The 22,028-nt window shown below is 30.1% G+C and overlaps 4 protein-coding genes across 4 annotated transcripts in view; 2 read left to right on the forward strand and 2 right to left on the reverse strand.

Moving 5' to 3' along the window:
- Window positions 1-22,028, forward strand: part of LOC125831270 (glutathione hydrolase 1-like) — a 160,130-nt gene that overhangs the window by 12,612 nt on the left and 125,490 nt on the right. The window lies entirely within an intron of this gene.
- Window positions 5,283-8,065, reverse strand: LOC125831420 (putative ETHYLENE INSENSITIVE 3-like 4 protein). The gene is made up of 3 exons (XM_049510625.1): window positions 7,862-8,065; window positions 6,707-7,043; window positions 5,283-6,079 (listed from the first exon to the last, which is right to left on the reverse strand). The coding sequence occupies exons 1-3, from the start codon at window positions 8,063-8,065 to the stop codon at window positions 5,283-5,285; spliced, it is 1,338 nt and encodes a 445-aa protein (XP_049366582.1).
- On the reverse strand, window positions 8,926-11,088 carry LOC125831299 (major pollen allergen Lol p 11-like). The gene is made up of 2 exons (XM_049510497.1): window positions 10,886-11,088; window positions 8,926-9,273 (listed from the first exon to the last, which is right to left on the reverse strand). The coding sequence occupies exons 1-2, from the start codon at window positions 11,040-11,042 to the stop codon at window positions 8,942-8,944; spliced, it is 489 nt and encodes a 162-aa protein (XP_049366454.1). The 5' UTR covers window positions 11,043-11,088; the 3' UTR covers window positions 8,926-8,941.
- On the forward strand, window positions 19,580-21,038 carry LOC125831302 (FCS-Like Zinc finger 3-like). The gene is made up of 2 exons (XM_049510501.1): window positions 19,580-19,859; window positions 20,841-21,038. The coding sequence occupies exons 1-2, from the start codon at window positions 19,591-19,593 to the stop codon at window positions 21,019-21,021; spliced, it is 450 nt and encodes a 149-aa protein (XP_049366458.1). The 5' UTR covers window positions 19,580-19,590; the 3' UTR covers window positions 21,022-21,038.

Here is a 22,028-nt window from a genome sequence, read left to right on the forward strand (position 1 = left end):
CGGGTACTTCGAATGCTTAACCCCTTTTCGAAGTGTAAATTGAACCCCGAACCCTCTTTGGCATTTTTCAAATGATTTTTTCTGTTTAAGTCTTTGAAAATTATAAGTTTTCTTAATTTCTTTAAAAAATTAAGTGACAACTCTTTTCTAAGTATTTTTCTGAAATTGTTTTATACTTGGAACATTTCAAAAGTGATTTTTCTAAAGGTTAGGAAAATTATGGCATAACAATTGTTTAAATATTTCCCCTTTTAAATAGTTTCAACTATAAAATAGTTCAATTTTGCAAGTCGAGTTAAGTTAAAATTATTTTAGCCAAATAATTAATTGTCGAATAACCACATTAGTGGACATTCTAGGTGCTTTTAAAACCTTCCTAGAATGTTAATAAGAACCTCGAACCCTTTTTAAAGTTTTCACTAGATTTCTGTTTTAGTCTTTTGAAAACAACTGTTTTCTTAATTTTGCTTTAAAATTATGTGGCGACTCTAAACCAGTCTAAAATATTATTTTTTAATAAAACAGTTACTTCATTGGTAAATTTCTGCAGACCAAGAGTGGTAAGCCAGATAAATACTCGTTGCTGCCATCCTTTGAAATTCAAACTAGAGAATTTTCCCGATTTCTCTGCTGGTGGTACAACAGTTCGGGTTGGTGCATCAACAGCCACCGTAACATTGTAATTAGCCATTTTAGAATCTGTAACAAACAGAAATTGATACAAATGACTAGTAAGCAATAACTTAACTTGCAAACTTTACAGGAGCATAAACCACGAAGCCTTTTCTCTCCACCAGAAACACAGATTAAAAAGTATAAAATAATTTTTTTAAGATTGTTAGCAATCTATGTTTAAAAAAACCAGAATTACTGATTTCAATAAACTTTGCAGAAACACGAAGTAACCAAAGTTTAATAAACCAGTAAGAATAGATGAACATAAATTAATTGACAAAATTAAAATCTGTAAAAACGTACCACAATCTGGAAAAAATAGAATCAGAAAAAGATCAAGCCCACTGAATGCACAGTGTCCCCTTAAGGAAATTATTCCCTTCTAGTATCCGAGGTTTGATTTGGAATATGTCCTCCCAGGATAGAATGATCTCAATCACCAGTGTATTGATACCCAAATCTCTGGTGTCAGCGAACCACTGAACAACAGTAAAGTACACGAAGAAATTTTGTGCAGAAGAAGAAGAAGAAATCAGAAAATTCGTAAGGAATAAGTCTGAGGAATCAATGTATTTATAGGAAAGAGGAACTGGTTCCGAAAGGTTTTAATCCTTTCAGAATCCACACGACCATTCATGAAAGTTTGCAACCTTCCAAATGGTCATGACTGTTTCTGAAAGTTGCACCATTTCAGAACAGTCACTTTCAACGGCGGAAAATTCAAATAAAATGGGTCGCGCGTGGAACAGTCACTTCGATTAATTAACTAATTAAAACATTGGCCATTTAATTTAGTTTAGTTTATTTAAATAAATAATTAACTAAAATAATTAAAATAAACTTTGTCCAAAAATAATCTCTCGATCGATCATTTTCCAAAGCGAAAGCCAAAGCCGAAGCCTAGCCGAGCGAGCGACGATGATGACGGCGCGAGGGGGGTCCCTCTTTCCAACCCTTTTAACAATTAATAGGAGTGTTTCTATATTTAAACTCTCCTATTTTTCTTTCCACCACTGATGAGGGACAAATGCATGTGAACCAAAAACCGGCAGGCCTTACTGTTCACAGCATATACAATAAATACACAATCCACTGTTTTGGGTCCAATTTTCACCATCTTGGGTAAAGGAACTTCTACCTTGGCAAGACAACCCCACACTTTAAAATATTTCAAGTTGGATTTCATTCCTTTCCATAACTCATATGGAATCGATTGTGTTTTGCTACGGAGTACCCTATTGAGTATCTTGTTATCCGTAAGGATGGCTTCTCCCCATAGATTTCTTGGTGAACCAGAACTGATTATCAAGTCATTCATTATTTCCTTTAATGTCTTGTTCTTCCGTTCAACCAAACCATTTGACTGCGGTGTATAGGGTGCAGTAGTTTGATGGATAATACCATATTCCAAACATATCTCAGCAAAATGAGATTCGTATTCTCCACCCCTATCACTTCGAATAATTTTTATCTTTAGATTCAATTGATTTTCCACTTCATTTTTGTATTGCTTAAATGCATCAATTGCTTCATCCTTACTATTAAGCAAATATACATAACAAAATCGAGTGCAATCGTCAATACAAGTTATAAAATATTTTTCTCACCACGAGATGGTGTCGACTTCATATCGCATATATCTGTGTGAATTAAGTCTAAAGGTTTTGAATTTCTTTCAACAAACTTATAAGGATGTTTAACAAACTTACTTTCCACACAAATTTCGCATTTCGATTTATCGCATTTAAAATCAGGCAATACTTCTAAAGTAACCAATTTTCACAAGGCTTTGTAATTTACATGTCCCAAACGGGCATGCCATAAATCATTTGACTCCAATAAGTAAACAGAAGCAGAATTCTTATTAATACTGTCAACAACCATTACATTCAGTTTGAAGAGGCCCTCAGTGAGGTAGCCTTTTCCTAAGAACATCCCATTCTTACTTATTACAGTTTGTCACTAACTAGGACACACTTAAACTCGTTTTTAAAGAGCAGTGCAACAGAAACTAAATTATTCCTAATAGTAGGAACGTGCAGAACGTTGTTCAGATCAACACCTTGTCGGATGTCATCTTCAACATTACTTTCGTAGTTCCTGCAATCCTTGTTGTTGTTGTGTTTCCCATGAACAAATCTTCATCAACCTCAGCAGGAGTGTATGTTGCAAATGCTTCTTTCGCATAGCAAATATGTTGAGTGGCACCTAAGTCGAGAAACCACTCCTTAGGATTTCCAACTAAGTTGCACTCCGAGATCATTGCAAAAAGGTCATCTACATCTTCCATCTCTTCCACGATGTTTGCTTGGCTTTTGTCTTTGCCTTTGTCTTTGTCTTTGTCTTTGTCCTTTCTTGGAGCACGACAGCCAGAAGACTTATGACCAGCCTTACCACAATTGTAACAGTTGCCTTTGAACTTTTTCTTGGCCTGTTCTGACTTCTGTCCGTTGGACTTCTTTTTCTTCTTGTCTTTGGTAGGAGCTTCTTCAACAATATTAACTCTAATTACTGTCGAACTCTTACGAGACTTCTTTTCGGTGCTTTTGTTATCTTTCTCAATCTTGAGCCGAATCACAAGATCTTCAAGCTTCATTTTCTTACGTTTGTGCTTTAAATAATTCTTGAAGTCGATCCACGAAGGAGGTAACTTCTCGATCATTGCAGCCACTTGAAACGCTTCATTTACTACCATATCTTCAGCAATCAGATCATGGAAAATAAGTTGAAGTTCCTGCACTTGTGATCCTACATTTTTACTTTCTGACATTTTATAGTCTAAAAACTTTGCGATCACAAACTTTTTCAAGCATGCATCTTCTGTCTTATATTTCTTCTCAAGTGCATCCCATAATTCTTTCGAAGTTGTCATTGCACTATAGACATTATATAAGTCATTCTCTAAAGCACTTAAAATGTAGCCCTTACATAGGAAGTATGCATGTTTCCATGCTTCAATAATCATGAATTTTTCTCTGTTTGGCATTTCAGCAACAAGCATTAGAGTTACTTCATTGGTAAATTTATGCAGACCAAGAGTGGTAAGCCAGAAAAATACCCATTGCTGCCATCCTTTGAAATTCACACCAGAGAATTTTCCTGGTTTCTTTGTTGGTGGTACAACTGTTCGGGTTGGTGCAACAACAACCACCGTAACATTGTCATTAGCCATTTTAGAATCTGTAACAAACAGAAATTGATACAAATGACTCAGTAAGCAATAACTTAACTTGCAAACTTAACATGAGTATAATTCCACGAAGGTTTTTCTCTCCACCAGAAACATAGATTAAAAAGTATAAAATAATTTCCTTAAGATTGTTAGCAATCTGTGTTTAAAAATCAGAATTACTGATTTCAATAAACTTTGCAGAAATACGAAGTAACCAAAGTTTAATAAACCAGTAAGAATAGATGAACATAAATTAATTGACAAAACTAAAATCTGTAAAAACGTACCACAATCTGGAAAAAATAGAATCAGAAAAAGATCAAGCCCACTGAATGCACAGTGTCCCCTTAAGGAAATTATTCCCCTCTAGTATCCGAGGTTTGATTTGGAATATGTCCTCCCAGGATAGAATGATCTCAATCACCAGTGTATTGATACCCAAAACTCTGGTGTCAGCGAACCACTGAACAACAGTAAAGTACACGAAGAAATTTTGTGCAGAAGAAGAAAAAGAAATCAGAAAATTTGTAAGGAATAGGTCTGAGGAATCAATGTATTTATAGGCAAGAGAAACTGGTTCCGAAAGGTTGCAATCCTTTCAGAATCCACATGACCATTCATGAAAGTTTGCAACCTTTCAAATGGTCATAGCTGTTTCTGAAAGTTGCAACCTTTCAAAACAGTCACTTCCAACAGCGGGAAATTCAAATAAAACAGGAAAGATTTAAATAAAATGGGTCGCGCGTGGATCCGAGTCGAATCGGGTCAAGTTAACTAATTAATTGAAACGCTTCGATTAATTAACTAATTAAAACGTTGGTCATTTAATTTAATAAATAATTAACTAAAATAATTAAAACAAACTTTGTCCAAAAATAATCTCTCGATCGATTTCCAAAGCCGAAGCCGAGCGAGTGACGGCGCGAGGGGGATCCCTCTTTCCAACCCTTTTAACAATTAATAGGAGTGTTTCTATATTTAAACTCTCCTATTTTTCTTTCCACCACCGATGAGGGACAAATGCCTTTTCAATAAAGCATAAGAGGACTTTTCAAGATCTCAACTCTTCAAGTTCCCTACTTTTCAAGTTCCTCTCTTTTCATCTTCCCTCCATTTCCCATTACTCTTGCTACATACCCAACATCCTATGTATACTCTTATTACATTTAAATATGTTATTTTAGGTAAGAAAAGTGAACGCTTTTCATTTATTTTTTCTAAGAATATAATAAGGTGTTCACACATCTTGCAGAGGAATTCTTCTTTTGCTACGACCTTTAAACGAGCTAATCAGTAATCATGTAATCAAAATAAAAGAATAATAATGTGAACAAGGAAAAACGAAAAATATCACACATTAATTTTATTTATGAACATTACTTTATTTCTCGAAAAAGAAATAAAGATTGATAATTAACCTAGGAACACAACCAAATTAGATAACATGATCTATATAGCTATCATCACAATCCAAATCCCAAATAGAAATTGCAACTTCACGATTTAGAACATCTTGTGATGAGTTCATGTTCTCATTAGTTGTTGCATCATCATCCCAAAAGTTTCCAAAATTTTCCACCACTCCATGAACTAATTTTTGTGCATGATAGTTTTCAAAATCTTGTTGGATAGTGATTTCCATTGCTTCTTGTGGCTTTTTTATTTCTCCAATCAAGCCAGAAAAGTTGTCATAGGCACTTTCTTGATTATTTTGATCACTTTTAATTTTACCATAAGAGCAACTTGACTCATGTTCAATTCTTGAATTCTTGTCCTCAAATCCCAACCCTAATTGACTTTGTGGACAATTCATGTTTTGGCATGCATACAATACATCTTCCATGTTAACATCATGATCAAAGATAATGGACTTCCTCTTGTCATTTTTTCTCAACATTTGGGGAACAAAAGCAAGATCTAATTGATCTTCTTTATCCTTATTTTCTTCTTCTTTGGATGTTGAAATCTTGAGAGACCTAGTCAACTTGAGAAGGACTTCTTCTTGGTTAACAACTTTAGACCAAGTAGATGTTTCTTTGGCTGTCATCTTGTTTTGTAAGTTCTTGGATTGATTCACCAATCTCCTCATCCTGCCTAAATCAGGAGACATGTGTTTGACAATTGCAGCCAAAACACTTACTTTCCATGCTTTTTTCAAACCATGGGGTTTCCTATAAGGTGGTGGACCTTGTTCTTGGGACAACCCTTGATCACCCCACCAAAGTTCATTCCCTGTCACAACAAACGATTCAAAATTTAAACTTCATGAGTTGATTAATAATATTATGAATATTTCAAAATTATGAGTGTAAAACTAATATCTATATAGTACTCTTTTATCCCAATTTATGTAACACATTTTACTTTAATTTTTAGTTTTGTCTCTATATTTAGAAAAAAATTCAACTTTATACTTTCTATTTTACTTTTCATAAGATGATTTATAACGACATAGATACCTATAATTGCTTTAGAGAACTAGTTTCGAAAGTTGTTATTTCATTCTTAAACTTTGTGCTCAGTCAAAGTGCATACGTAAATTGAGAAGGAAGGAGTAATTACTTTTTTCAAGAAATTTAACATGTCTAAATATATACTCCCTTTGTTTCAATTTGCATGTGTCTTGCTTTTCTTGATTAATCTGTTTCGGAAAAAAAAATGTCACTTTTTATATTTTGTAACTCTTTAATTCCAACGCATTCTACATGTTTAAGACCACGAGATCTGATTATCTTTTGATTCATTATATATAACTTTAATTAGTTTAAGATCTCACAAGATTGAAAACATCAATTCCGTGATGTTGAGTTAAAGTAAGACATATAAATTGAAACAGGTAGAGAGTTATGATGTAGCTACCTGTTGGCCACCAAGGTGGGGGTGAACCTCTCTCCAAAGGGAACCTCCTTTGTGGAGGGATACAATGTTGCATTAGAGCTGAAAGTATGGAGCTTAAAGTAGTGTCTTGCAATTCTTCAAGAAGACACATAAATGAGGAATTAGGATCCAACATGTTCTCCTCCTCTACTAATTTGGGCAAGGATTTAGCAATGGCAATAGGGGCATTTTGATCAAATCTTACTTTCTCCTTCCACCATTGTTGCAAACTATCTGAACAGCCACTCACCAACTTCCCCTTCTCTGACACAATTCCATACACAAAGCCTTCACCCTTGCAAACCTCCATGATTTTTACCTGTTAATTAAACAAGAAAAGGCTTTGAATGACTATATATGTATTAATGGTAAGTTGGAGTGTTCAACTGACATACGTCTAGATGCACATATTTAAAGTTGGAGTAGTTACTTTCCAGTTAAGCAAAGTTTGAATATTATATATGTATTACGTTGTAAGTTGGAGTGCTCATCTGACACCATGAAGATAAGCTAAGATGTACGTCTAAATGTACATATTCAAAGTTGGAGTGTTTACTTCTCAACTAAGGCAAAATTTGGATATCTATAGATGCATTAATTATTTTGTAAGTTGGAGTGTTCAACTGGAACAATGAAGACAAGCTGAGATGTACGTCTAGATGTGCATATTCAAAGTTGGAGGGTTTACTTGTCAACTGAGGCAAAGTTTGAATACCTATATATGTATTATTTTGTTATTAGTTGGAGTGTCCAACTGGCACAATGGAGATAAATTAAGATGTACGTCTACATGTACATCTATATGCAAAGTTGAAGTGTTTAGTTGTCAGCCGAGACAAAGTTTGAATAACTATACATGTATTATTTTGTAAGTTCGTGTTCATATCAACTGACACAATGAAGACAAGCTAAGGTCTACGTCTAGATGTGCATACTCAAAGTTGGAGTGTTTACTTGTTAGTTGAGGCAAAGTTTGAATATCTATATATGTGCATATATCAACTGACACAATAAAGACAAGCTAAGATGTGCATATTCAAAAATGAAGTGTTTACTTGTCGATCGGCTGAGTTTTAAATGTCTATACATATATTATGCATACAATAACTTAAAGCATAATATATATGGCAACATTACCATGTACTTGAGAATAGAATCTTGAGCTTTGGACATCTTTCTCCTTCTACATATATATTGTTCTTGAGCTTTAAACTCATCAATCTCTTCTTCTTCTTCTAATAATAATTTACTCTCTCCCTTCTTCTTGAACTTGTGCAAACGCATCCGGTCCTTCCACATTCTCTTTTTGAGTTCATCATAGCTTAATTCTTCTTCCTCCATATTTTTTCATACAAAGATAGATAAAAGGGAAATATAGTGATTGGTGAGTGTAACACGGAACATATATTTATATTTTAGTTATATGTGCATGTATATTAACTGGAAATGCTAATATTGGTGTAAATTGGCGGTGGGAAAATGTACAAAATTTAGTGGCTATAATGATCTTCCCAAGGGTGAAAGAGGATTTTGGATGTAAGCTCTACAATAAGAGAGCTACGTCGATGATTCATCTTCACTTTGCATGCACGTGAATTGGGCCGATCATTGATCTGTCCATTTATTAGTTTATCAAAATATTGAGAGGTGGTTATTAACCATCATATATTTTTCAGCCCGTTAATTATTAGTATCAATCAATATCACTATCACAATCATCATTACTATTATCAGTCGCATACCAACCACCTTGACCATTACAATTGTCATCATCATCATTACAAGTCACTAATTAACATCAACCATTAGTTACCACTATCTCTCCACCATCACTAGTGAACATAATTATTTATTTTTAATCAAACAATCATCTTTATTTTATTAAATTAATATTTTCTATGATATTAAATTATTTTTTTATTCAAATTATATATTTATTATGTTTATAAATAAATAAATCGTGCATATTCAGATATTAAAATACAAACAATTTTATCATTTAATGTTCAAGTTTAAAAATAATATCTTAATCATTTAAATCAACATTCAAATATCTTTTAATCTTAATAAATATAAATCAGACCTTAAATGTTATAGAGTAAATAGGACACCCCATAAAATGTCTTTCTTAGATAAATACATGTGATTGGTCCAATGCCAAATGAAATTACTGAGCTAAAGGCAGAAATCAGTAATTGGTCTAACAATAATAATAATTTAAAATTGATCTTCTGAAAATTCATATTGCTGTAGGATTTTTGTGCAACTAGCAAGAGGCTCATTAGAAAGGAATCCCATGGAATTAGCGAAGCGAGTATTAGAGACCATCCCATTGTTGCTAGTGAGGACAACACGGGCGCGATCACGGCCCGTGTTGGGTTCCGCACACATAGGATCGGAGCTTCTAATGAGGACGACATCGCAAAATTCATCACGGCGATCACTATTCACAAGAATCTTATATTCCCCTTTAGAGTTTGTAAAACCTTCAACTGTGTATGCCAAATCGTTAGTGTCCCTATTCTTGCACTCGATTCTAACCCTCGACCCTACAAAGTGCATTCAATATTAAGTAAATAAAAGTATATTGTATAATAATTTTTGGATTAGATGATCACAGCCTCTAACATACTAAAATAAATAGGCTTATTTTGTCACCTTTTTTTTTAAAAAAAATAATGTTTAGTTCCACGGTAAAGATATATTAAGAGAGAGACATTGAAAACACCCCTGAATTTTACGCAAGTTATAATTAGTTTCGTCCTCGAATTAAAAACACTCATCTACTTGACTAACTAAACTTAGATACACCCCCAATCTGCCACATGACATAGCAAGTGGTCTCCAACTCTTGTAGGGAATGAACTCTTAATAAAAAGTTAAGAGAAGTGTTGAAAACACTACTAAACTTGGTGAGAATTTAGGAATGTATTTCTGTCATGTTGCAAAATGGAGGGTCTATTTAAGTTCAGTTAGACAAGTAAAGAGTGTTTTTAAGGCTGTCAATAATTCGAGAATGAAACTAATACTTCGCGTCGAGTTTAGGGATATTTTCAATACGTCTCTAGTATATTAATCAAAGAAAGAAATGTGTCACGTGTTGGTATCGTGGGTTCAAAATATCAATTAGAAATGTAGAAGAACTAGAATATTAATCCGAGATCATAAGTTGTCTGTGTGTTCTTAAGAAATCATAACTCACTCACTAATTTTAAAGTTTTGAATTACTTCCTCCCAAGATAAAACAAAAAGACTCGTGGAATATAATATTTCCTAGAAATTTGAAACTCCAAAATGGCTAGAAGTAGACAAATACATTGGATTTGCAAAAATGCACACAAAATTACACAAAAGAAACGATGATTCTTGCACGGGGAGTGACAAGTTCCAACCACAAATCCAGCTGAACCCAAATGGATTTGCTCGAACCTTATAATATATTCAATTTTACTTATTCAGTTTGGACAATCCACGATATTTAAAAAAAAAAAAAATTGATATAAATAGTTTACTTCCCTCGAGCCATTTTAATTCACATAACTATGTATTTTGAATGTCATATTCTTATTTATTACTCCATCTTTAATCATTTTGAATATTAATTTCTCTTCAATAAATAATAATAATAAATTAAACTACACAAATACAATATTGAAGTATGTGTATATACTCTTCATTTATGTTTTTTTATGTTAATTAGTCAATGTTTATTACTTCTAAGAATAATTATTGCTAAGGAAAAAAATGAGAAAAAAATTATATCTTGATGTTCTAAAATGACAATTACTTTAGGCCATTTATTCTTAGTAAGGATAAAAAATAAAATTATTCAAGTAGAGTATCACAATATCCAGATTAATTATTGTTTTATCCTAAGTATATCTCAAAACTCATTCTCGTATCTCAAAATCCAACACATCTAAAACCTAAATACATATTCTACCGAATCTTTATCTCTGATCTAAACTTCATATTTTCAATGCGAAATATAAATTTATGAATAAAAATTATAACAAAAAATAAATATGAACTCTGAATCCACAATTAAAAGATAAAATGAATTCAAATAAATTTCACAACATTTAAATTTTGAATTCGCTTCTAAAAACAATAAAAATATATAAATAATGACTAGAAAGTAAAAGGGTTTGATAATATTACCAGGAAGATACTTGGAGGCAGAAGTCTCAAAGCCACAACGACAAGTGTCACAATAAACTTTGCCAACAACAAGAAAAGTGTCCATAAAATTGGCACTAACATTAATAGAAGCAAATAATACTAAGCAAACAACAAACAAAGTTATCATTTTAGCCATATTTTTTTTATGAATTCAAAGTGAAGTGTATCTATTCTTTGATTTTTATGTTTTAACAAGTTCTTGGCATGTATAATATAGAGGAATTGGATATGATGATGATAACAAAAATAACAAAAAAGAGTGGGTGAAAGTGACATAATTGAAACATTGGGGGACCCATAGTGGCTTTCTCTTCTTTTGTGGTAGCGTAAAGAGTGACTAACAGCTCGACCCTGTAATTATTCAAAATTATGAAACTGACCCTACATTCGATTGAGATTAAAGTCAAAAAGTCAATTGGTATAATTAGAATGAAAATATAACGAGAGGTATAATTTTTTTAATTCGAAAAAGGTTCAAATATACATTCAAAATATAACAAGAAAGGTATATTTGGAATGAAAATATAACGAGGGATATATTTAAATTATTTTTGATGTTAGATACATATATTTGTATGTAATTGGTGTGATTTTTATATATCTGGGATATCAGATATATAGGAGAGTGATGAGCGAGATGGAAGGGAGGCGAGAGAGATTTGCTATGTATTTCAGATATATACGAATTCATTTAGATACAATGTATCTAAAATAAATTACACCTAACTTTGACTTCATGAATATTGCGATACATATATCTGAACACATCAAAATTTGATAAGATTTGTAATATTGTAAAGTAGAATGTATCTAAATAATTACCTCTTAAACTAGTGAAATTTATATAAATTTTTCTAATAATAATGGACCTTTAAATCTTGGCCAGAGCAACTTTCACATATAGCAAACATAAAAATCATATTTGTATGTTATAGCTATAGTTTGCATAATTATGCTCTATAGCAAACATAAATATGTATATTTCACTATACATATACAAAAGAAAGCAATTGTATAATTTGTTTCGGTATACATATACAAAAGATCAATTGTATAATTTGAATTTGTATAAAGCGAGAAAGAGAGAAAGGCAAAAGAAAACTAGACAGAGTAAGATCGTATTTGTATAATTATAAGTGTATAGGACGAAAATATATGCATTTGTATTTGTATATGCAATTTTCTCTCGCTTTATACAAACACAAACACAATGTATACGGCGAGCGAGATTCACTAGGAGAGAGGCGAAATAGCAACAGTTTACTATGGGATACAATTAAATCAAACTATGATTATAACATTTAATTTGAATTAATAATTTGTTATTATATATACAATTTTTCCAACTAATTACCCACATGATGATATTGACTAGCCTTTCTCTGCAAATTTTGGGAAGTGCAGGAATATTCGATTTTGATATCGCCATTTAATTTGTTTCCCTTTTTTAAAACAAATTTGCATGTGTATCTGCCTTGGACAACATCATATATATGAAGGCTCGACAAAGTCAAATTTCAGACACTCGTATGGCTAAATTTCATTCAGTTTGTCCAAATTTCAATTATTTTATATATGAAGTTGATGCACCATGATTGAAGTTTAAAAATAATCGAGTGGACTTCATCTAGGAAAAACTCATTGAACTCCTATTATTATTATTATTATTTTAAATAACACAACATACTTCATTCATATGAATATGAAATTTCAGATATTAGCTAAGGGACAACAAATATCAGAAGATTATCAAAAGGTACTACAAAAAGAATCATATCTTATAGTTATATTATACGTTCTCTAACCTTTTAAGCTAAGATCCACAAATAATTTTCAAATATGTTTTTGCGTAAAGTTGTTAGGGAACATCAATTATTCCATTTGATACGAAATTAAAGTGGTATCTGCTCTTAGTAAAATTTTTTTTTTATGGAAAATATAGTTTCTAATCAAATTAATTAAAACTAGCTAGTTTAATTGAATTGCTTCGTGACAATTTTCTTATATTTAATATTTGTTGGATGCAAATAAAAAATCCTCTATTGATAGTAGAAAATTTTCAAAGTTATATTATGAAGTATATATGAATATTCTTAATTGTGACATAAGTTTGAAAATGATAAAATAATGATATAAAATTCGATTTTACTATTTTTATCAAACCAAAGATAACTTAAAGATGTGTTATGAACCTAATGTGAATATCCGCAAGGATGCCACACAAACAACTATTTAGTCGAGAAGAAAATAATAGAATCAAACAACTTTCACAAAAGTTGATTTGGGATTCAGATTCAATAAGCATATTGTGTATGTACTTAGGCAAAGTATATATGTGTCTCTCAACCCCAATTCTCTTTGGGTCCTTTCATCTCCCTATCTTTATCTTGTTGTTATAAAGTTCATTGCTTTCAATATGGGAAAAGACTTAAATATGTCATCAAAATTTGAGAAAAGACTCATATATAGTATCCGTTAAAAGTTTGGTTCATTTGTATCATTTTTGTTTGAGAAAAAGGTTCATCCATGTCATTATTTGTTAACTAAAATGACATAAATAAGCCAAATATTTAACGGATGACACAGATAAGTCTTTTCTCAAAGTTCGATGACATATTTGAATTTTTTTCCTTTAAAAAATTATTTAGTTAATGACGTGCGTGGTCGAATCATAATTGACCATGTGTAAAAAATGATCTTGCAAAGCTGAAACTATTTTTAGTTAACAAATAATGGCATGAATGAGTCTTTTCTCAAACGAAAATGACATAGATGAGCCAAACTTTTAATTGATGGTATAGATAAGTCTTTTTCTCAAATTTGATGACATACTTAAGCTTTTTCCTTCTCTCTGTTTGTTGAGCATTAAGTTGAGTAAATTATAACATTCATTTTAATATTTGTTACTTCATTCATCCATTTTTACTTGTTTATTATATTAAAAAAATATCCACTTTTATTTGTTTAAATTAGAAAATCTAGAAATATTTATCACTTAATTTCTTATTTATACTTGTAATTAACTATAGTCATTTTTCAATGCAATTCCAAACTATTAAATTTATTATATTAAAAAATATATATAGTAAAATTATCATTTTATTTATTGATTTTTAATATTAGCTTGATCTTCTTTCAGCTTTTAATCACCTTACAACAAATTAAAGTTACATTGTCCAAAGAAAATAAAAAATAATTTCTCAGAAGATAAGTTATTTATATTTTTATAGAATCTTGGTGATTGTATTATGAATGAAGTCAACAATATTTTTCGTTAATTATCTTTCGATGAAGTTTCTAATATAATTAAGATCTTTTTATTTTAATGCCTCTATCAAGAATGAACTGACATCTTGAAGTATTATTTGATTTTCCCAGATTTGTTAGCTATTTAATATTCAATTATACCATGTAGTTTTATGAGGAATTAAAGTCAAGCTTGCCTTGCCTTTCTAAATTTTCTAACATTTCTAATTGAAATAACAAATCAAATTATAGAACAAATGTTAATTTACTAATTAAACCCAAAGTTAGAGTTTAAAATAATGAATTATTACTTCTTTCATATTTGGAGTTCGATTATTTTTACTGATTTACATCAATATCTCCTTTTTAGATCACCATTTAGATTATGTCTCTATCTTAAAATTTGTGTAATTGTAGCCCTTGAAATTGATGAAATATTGTGTTGTTGTCTAACGTCTAAAAATTATAGGTTGTGATCTAACATTTCCTCATATCATATTCAGATTTATCAAATAAGATGCTTGATATGCGTTGGTGTACAAGAATTAAGATCTCTTGACCATATACAAAATGAATATAATAGAAAAAAATAACCTTTATGACTCTTACGTATAAAAATAAAATCTTTTATAAATAAACAATAAAAAGAATTATTAAAAAAAAATTGTTAATACCCTACAAAATCGATTCTGCCGATTAACTGTTACAGATGCATGAAATTATTTTTAATATATTTTGCTTTGGAGCTTTATGATCAATAGCATGAGTAAGACATTTATCTTTCTAAAATTTCTTTTTTGATCTTTTTTTTTATCCATCACTTTTTAGTAGTCTTATGTCAAAGAGCACTTAGGTTATGGCCTACTTTGGTCCCAATAATTCACACTTTTGTGTCACATATTAGCTATTGAAAATGATTTAATTGTATGTCAAACCATATAATGGCGTGTGTGTAAATGGGAGGTAAAAAGTTTAGATTAATTGTAACTTTTTAATATATATATATATATATATATATATATATCCGTGAAGGAAACAATTTTTATAAAAATTGTTGTGAACCAAGTCCAATTTAATACGGATACCAAGGTCACACAAGTAGTTATTGGACTGAAAAGAGCTATTGGGCCGAGAACAAGCAATAGGACCAGGTTAATTTGGGATCCGGGTCGAGTAGTGGGTGTGAGAATGGTTCTATCAAAAGGGGCAGCGGTCACTGATTTAGGAATTATGCATATTGAAGAAAATGGTTGTCCTCTCCTCTTCTTCTAGAGTCTAAGTTTCTCATCTCATTCTTATCTCTATCTTTAGTTGCTTGTTATTTCAATATTTCTAGTGTATTTCCGTAGTTTGAGTATTGCAATTACAATTCTAAAGTTGTAATAAGGTTTCAGATCGTTTATTAATATAGTGGAATTCGGATTTGTTACATTGGTGCTTTCATTGTAACTTTTTAATATATATATATCCGTGAAGGAAACAATTTTTATAAAAAATATTTTCATCTATTCAAATTGTAAATGAACACAGGGGATAGATTGAACTAATTGACAAATGACCAATTTTTTATTTATTTATGGGAGTTGGGTGTTGCAATTGAAAAATAGGGGAAATTAGTTGCTATCAAGTTTGAATTTAGAAATTGATGTTAAGAATAAACAAAATTTTAGAAAGGGATTGTAAGGATAAATAAACTAGGGAGGACAAATTCTAGATCCTTGTAATATATTATGACTTTGATATATCTCACCTTCAACAAATTAAGATGTGTGATTTTGATTCCTTTATGAAAATATGTTGTATTTAAATTATATTTAGAAGTATTCTATTATTTAAAACGAGATAACAATACCATCTTATAACATAATAAATAAATAATTAAATAGGGAAATAGTTAATAATATCAAAAAATTATTAAAATTCATCAAGCAAATACACCAAAAAATTATTAACTTAATATACCACATGAATAATTAAATAGTGAGACGATTAATAATTCTGATAATTTATGAATACTCACAAATAAATACATCAAATATTCACATTTTAATTAATTAAAAAGTAAATATACATAATCAAATATCACAAACACTAATTAAAGTATGACTAAGTGTATCTTATCTTAAAAAATAAAATAATAAGCACAAAAATTAAGAGGAAAATACCTTAACCCACCCCAACTCAAACCCCCAAAATTATGGAAAATATAAAAATACCTTAAAACAAGGAAGAATTTAGAATATTCATAGCCCATTGAATCTTTTAATTTTAATTTTAATTGTTAGGGTCCACAATCCCACAAAACCTACCGTTGATATTTTTTTTATTTTTCTTTTTAAAAAAATGATAGGAATGTCATTTTCTTATCTAAAGTTTTTTAAAGTACCAAAAAGCAAATTTAAATTTTTACATCATTTTCTCATTTCATCATCACCACTTAGTCCAAATAATAAAAGGAAAAGGAAAAAGGTATTACAAGTAGTTGCAATAACAATAATATATTCAAAGATTATATAAGCAGAGTTATTATAGGATTGTATAAGTAGAGTTGTTAGGTCTTCCACAACATTGGTAGAGGGTGAGTCCTTTGATACCCTTATATGGATTTGTGCAATTATTCCTTTACAAGTTAGCTTTTGAAGTTGAATAGACTCATATCTTATATTCATCAAGATATTAGAGTAAGTCAGACTTATCCCAATTTTTGTGTTCCGCTAATGTTGTTTTTGATTCATCCTTGGGCGTGACGAGGGTATTAAGTCTCTCACATTAATATGGATGGATTACTTATTACTCTCTATGTCCCTAATTACTTGTCCACTTTTGAATTGACACACCTATTAGGAAATGAGGAACGTTCACATATAGCCACTCAAAAATAGCCTAATTACTCTCCACAGTTATAGTTTGAAAATTACAATACGTAGCTACATGTTATAGGGAGGAGATAGGCGAGCGAGACTGGGAGAGAGGCGAGCGAGAGAGGGCAAAGAGTGGGAGAGAGGTGAATTGTATATGTATATCGGTTAGATAATTGTATATTATACATATGTATTTGTATATATGGCAAGCGAGATTGGGAGAGGGAGGAGAGAGGTCAGAGAGTGGGAGAGAGGTGAATTATATATGTATATCGGTTAGATAATTGTATATTATACATATGCATTTGTATATATGACAAGCGAGATTGGGAGAGGGAGGAGAGAGGCGAGCGAGAGAGGTAAATTGTATATGTATATCAGTTAGATATTATACATATGTATTTGTTTATTCTGACGAATTATACATATACAAACGTGACTAATTATACAAACTCGAAGCAGCCCACGTAATTAATGTATAATGTTAGTCGCGAGTGGTAATTATAGCAAATTATAGCTATGATGAGTAATTAAGTAGTATAAGTTTGCTTAACTGCGTAATTTTCCCTTAAGAAATCAATAATTGACATAGTGAGTTTACCATTTTACCCCTATTAATTATGAAGTGGATGAATTAAAAACTTAATATTTTCAAGAAGTTCTACCTTGTTCAAAGTAATTAATTGAGGATATAATAGGTAAAAAAAAAATTGTCATTTCTTGATTTGTCAAAATGGACAAGTAATTAGGGACAACTAAAAAAGGAAATGTGGATAAATAATTAGGGACAGAGGGAGTATTTGGTCTCCTTATACGAACTTGACATTTTTCTTTATAAATTAGCATTTGAAATTGAGTTAGGATTTTTTTTTAAAAAAAGTATTAACGCTAGTGGCAATAAAGAAAATGAGGGTGACTAAGAAACTAGCACAATAAAAAAATATCTTACTTTTTTGTTTGTTTGTGTTGATTTGTTCTTGAAAACAACATTGCCCAACTAACAATTAATTACATTTAGTGTCTGAATTTTTTTTAGAAAATTCTGGTCAAATTAGATTTATTCCTTTGTTTTGGGAAAAAAGAATCTAATTATTTGATGATATTCATTAAGTGAGATTAAATGCGGTCATTTTGGGAACTAAACCAGAACATTTATTTAACTTTTAAAATTAAATTTTGCATAAATGAAAATTAATATAATTAATATATAATTTTCTGGATAGATCGAAAACTATGAAACAAGCTTGCTATAATTTAAAACTGAAATTAAGCACAATATCGCAAAGTGACCGTCCTTATTCAGTTCTAAATATATTTTAAAGTAAAAAAGCACCATTATACCAAACGATGGCATAACAAGTCGTCTTATTAACCAACATTGGTTAAGGTGCAATAGTGAGATTGTTTCATTCTTAATTAAAGATCTTGAATTTGAATTCCGAATATGTGCACAATCCAAATTTAATTGAAGCTCTAATATGAACACCAAACACCAATAAAAACAAAAAACAAGTCAATCTTATTAAAAAAATTATTCATTGTTACGTCAAAACACACTAACTTTATCATAGATAAGTTTGTGGGGTTTAAGTAGTGAATTGACATGAGAGTATACAATTAGTAACCATAAGTTAAAAGAGAGACGAAGTAAACTATGAACATTTATATTGTATATATATTCAATGGTAAATGTTGATGTAGAAAAATTATAATAAAAATGTCACTTATAAATTATAAATTTTTAATTAACAAATATGTCAGATCTTTTTATTAATAATAAAAGGAGAAATGCATAAATATACTCTTCAATTTTACGATTTATTGTATAAATTTTAAATTAACAAATATGTCAAGGAAATAGATTAATACTAAAAGCAAAAAGGAATAAATTTACCTAACTCATTAAAAAAATGATGCATATATATCTATTTACTCTGCACGTACCAATAATGTTTAAAATCAAATTAATAGATACATAGCATTCATTTTTCGTGAACACATTTATTGCTTTGAATCAATAAACTCATAACTTAAATTTCAAATAGGAAAAATTAATTAACGATGAAAGTAGTTTCTTAAAAATATAGTGATTGGTTTCTTCGGTCAAAATAGAGAAAATAAGTTTTACAAGTAATATTTCACATTAATTACCCATTCAACATACTTCATCTATATTTTTACCCCATAATTCCATCCTCGATTACCACTTGGCCACACTCATATGCAACACACCTCATTTTTATTTCTACCCTGTAATCTCCATTATTCTCACCAATCGTCCACATACCACACTCATATTTCCACCTGATCTACCTCCATCTTTCATAATATTTTTTACTTAGACACAAAGAAAATAAATGAACACACCCTCAAAGTCAACACTTTGACATAAAGAGTGATGAAATAATCTCTTATCTCTAGTACATAAAGAAATAAAAATAAAGGGCTTAGATTAACTCTCTCACACACCATTTTTCTATATATATTTGTCTCTTCATTTCATTTATCTCTACTTCTTCCCTTCCAATTTCTCTATAAATTTTTTTTAAAAAAAATTGCCCTTTTATAAAGAAGAATATGATAGGTAAAATGAGAAGAACAACAAGCACAACAAGGATTACCGTTGATGTGATGATCAATGGAGAAGGAAAACCGTCTGATCTTGATCTTGGTACTAATTATGGATTGTATGGTCATGATCATCGACACGTGTCATCAAAATATCACCATAGAAGTTCAAGTTATCAAGGTTTTCATCATCATATAGAAGAAAAAGCTCATTTCTTGACAACTTGTGGACTTTGTAACCATCGATTGACACCTTCTCGTGATATCTACATGTATAGGTAATTGTATATATATACTGATAGTGTAATGAATTTTTTTTTATATTAACGATAGTGTATTTTAGTAACATCAACATGTTTAGTGCGATTTTATAAGTGATGTTAGGATCGAGAAAATAGTGTATATGCAGTCTTAATCTTATCTTGTGAACAGGGGTGTGATTATGTTATAGTCAGGGTGTCTAATTGGACATTTTTCGTCGAAAAATAATATCGTATATATAAGTAAAATAATACACGAAGTGATTAACATATTCTGGACACTCTTGATAGAATAAGGTGTTGTAGCCTAGTGATTTTAGATACCTTGAAAGAGTCTGTGCTTAGGGTGCTCATGTGTTTAAATCTCACTAGCAACACCTTTTATATTTCACTTTTTAGATACCTTTCGTGAAATTCCTAGCTCCGCCACCGAGTAAAGAAAGAGAAATTGTTTCCGATAAATTCTTTGTCTAATAACGCATGTAAAAAAAATACAAAAAAGGAACACAATAATGAAATAGTCATACTAAAAATAATGATGGAAAGAATATCAACAATAATGTTATAACCTAAGCATATAATAAAAACAACAGGTAGTAAAAAAAATCAAAAAGTAAGATAAAGTATAATTTTCATTATATCGAACTGACAAGAGTTTATTAAAAATACACCTTTTTCTAAATTGTTGAAAATATATCTAAAAGACTATTTTGAATTTACCTTTCAAATGAGGGATCATTTTTGTCATTTTCTTATTTGATTTATTGCATTATTATGTAGTAGGTATGAAGAATTCATTTTAAAATATTTGTGGGGCAACAATTATTGACATATACTTGGTATATATTATACTATCACATTTTATATTATTGATCATCTCAACATATTAGATAATTAATCAAATTGTTGATTAATATTCTTCAATTTCTTTACACCTAATCCCTTTTATATCGGTCACGTATAAAATTATACTAAATATATTATTTTTTTCATGAACAGGGGTGATACAGCATTTTGTAGTATGGAGTGTAGGGAACAACAAATGAAAAGTGATAAAAGAAAAGAGAAATTAAAGCTTCTTGTCCTTAAAAAGAAGAATGAAAATTATCAAAATTACTCAGAATTGCCCTTTGCTAACTCTGAAAATTCTGGCAAGACTAAAACTATTGCAGCAGCTTGAAGGGTAATTTTGGAAAAGAAAGGAGAGAAGAGAAGAACATGATGTGTATTTATTAATAATTAAGTAGAAAAGAAACAACTTCATTTGTATATATTAGTGTAATTTAAATGTTTATAGTGTTATTTTTCAGGTAAAAGTTTTAGTAACGCGTTATCTTCATTTTTATTTGTTCAGTATTGAAATGACACACTCCTTAAAGAACAAAACAAAGAAAAATAATAAGTTTACTATATCACCTTTTAAATATAATAAATTTAATATTTTGTGAAATGACTATAATTAATAATTAGAAAAAGTTAGAAATTACGTGATAAATGAATCTCTTGATTTTTTTTAACTAGACTAATAAATTGAGTATATTGGATAGGTATGATATAGTCGATAGAGGGAGTAATTAATTACATATTTTAACTTATATTCCTTTTAGACGTAATGAGCTCTCGTTCACTTGTATTTTGAATAGAAGAAAATGTCATTTTCAAATCTCTATGGTGTAAAAATGAAGATCATGTACGAACCATTTACACAATGTAAAGAAAAAAAATGATCTTTTCAGATCTCCTATAATGCCACTTAATTTATTGTTTTGTTGGCAAGTTTGAGATAACTTATTTCGAGATTAATAATTAGCACCGGAATAAGTTATTCCTCTCCTTGGGTGGTATAGTAATCCCGAGATAACTTATTCCAGGATAAAATAAGTAAATGATAAAAATATCCCTTTAAACCCTTTTTATACCTCACTTTTCACATTTATGAAGGATATTTTTGTAAACAAATAAATTGTTTTTAAAATTCATTATTTTAAATACAACAAACCAAACGTTCAATAAAAAATAATTTTAGCATAACTTATCTCATCATAACTTAAATTCAAACAAAATGACTCCTTAAATGTTTACTTTGTCAAAGATGTACTTGTATATTTACCTTATATAAGTGATCTAATTGTGTAAAAATATTGTATATGGAGTTTTTCTTCTCAATTATGCTACGGAGGTGTAAAA

The sequence above is a fragment of the Solanum verrucosum genome, unplaced genomic scaffold (assembly GCF_900185275.1).
Source record: "Solanum verrucosum unplaced genomic scaffold, falcon-dt-bn FXZP01000049.1, whole genome shotgun sequence".
Taxonomy (NCBI): domain Eukaryota; kingdom Viridiplantae; phylum Streptophyta; class Magnoliopsida; order Solanales; family Solanaceae; genus Solanum; species Solanum verrucosum.

Coding starts and splice junctions, on each gene's coding strand:
- LOC125831420 (XM_049510625.1), bottom strand. CDS start 8,065: ATGGAGGAAGAAGAATTAAGCTATGATGAACTCAAAAAGAGAATGTGG. Junction 7,044..7,861: donor ATTCTATTCTCAAGTACATG/GTAATGTTGCCA, acceptor TTTAATTAACAG/GTAAAAATCATGGAGGTTTG. Junction 6,080..6,706: donor CCCACCTTGGTGGCCAACAG/GTAGCTACATCA, acceptor TTGTTGTGACAG/GGAATGAACTTTGGTGGGGT.
- LOC125831299 (XM_049510497.1), bottom strand. CDS start 11,042: ATGGCTAAAATGATAACTTTGTTTGTTGTTTGCTTAGTATTATTTGCT. Junction 9,274..10,885: donor TGCCTCCAAGTATCTTCCTG/GTAATATTATCA, acceptor TGCACTTTGTAG/GGTCGAGGGTTAGAATCGAG.
- LOC125831302 (XM_049510501.1), top strand. CDS start 19,591: ATGATAGGTAAAATGAGAAGAACAACAAGCACAACAAGGATTACCGTT. Junction 19,860..20,840: donor CGTGATATCTACATGTATAG/GTAATTGTATAT, acceptor TTTCATGAACAG/GGGTGATACAGCATTTTGTA.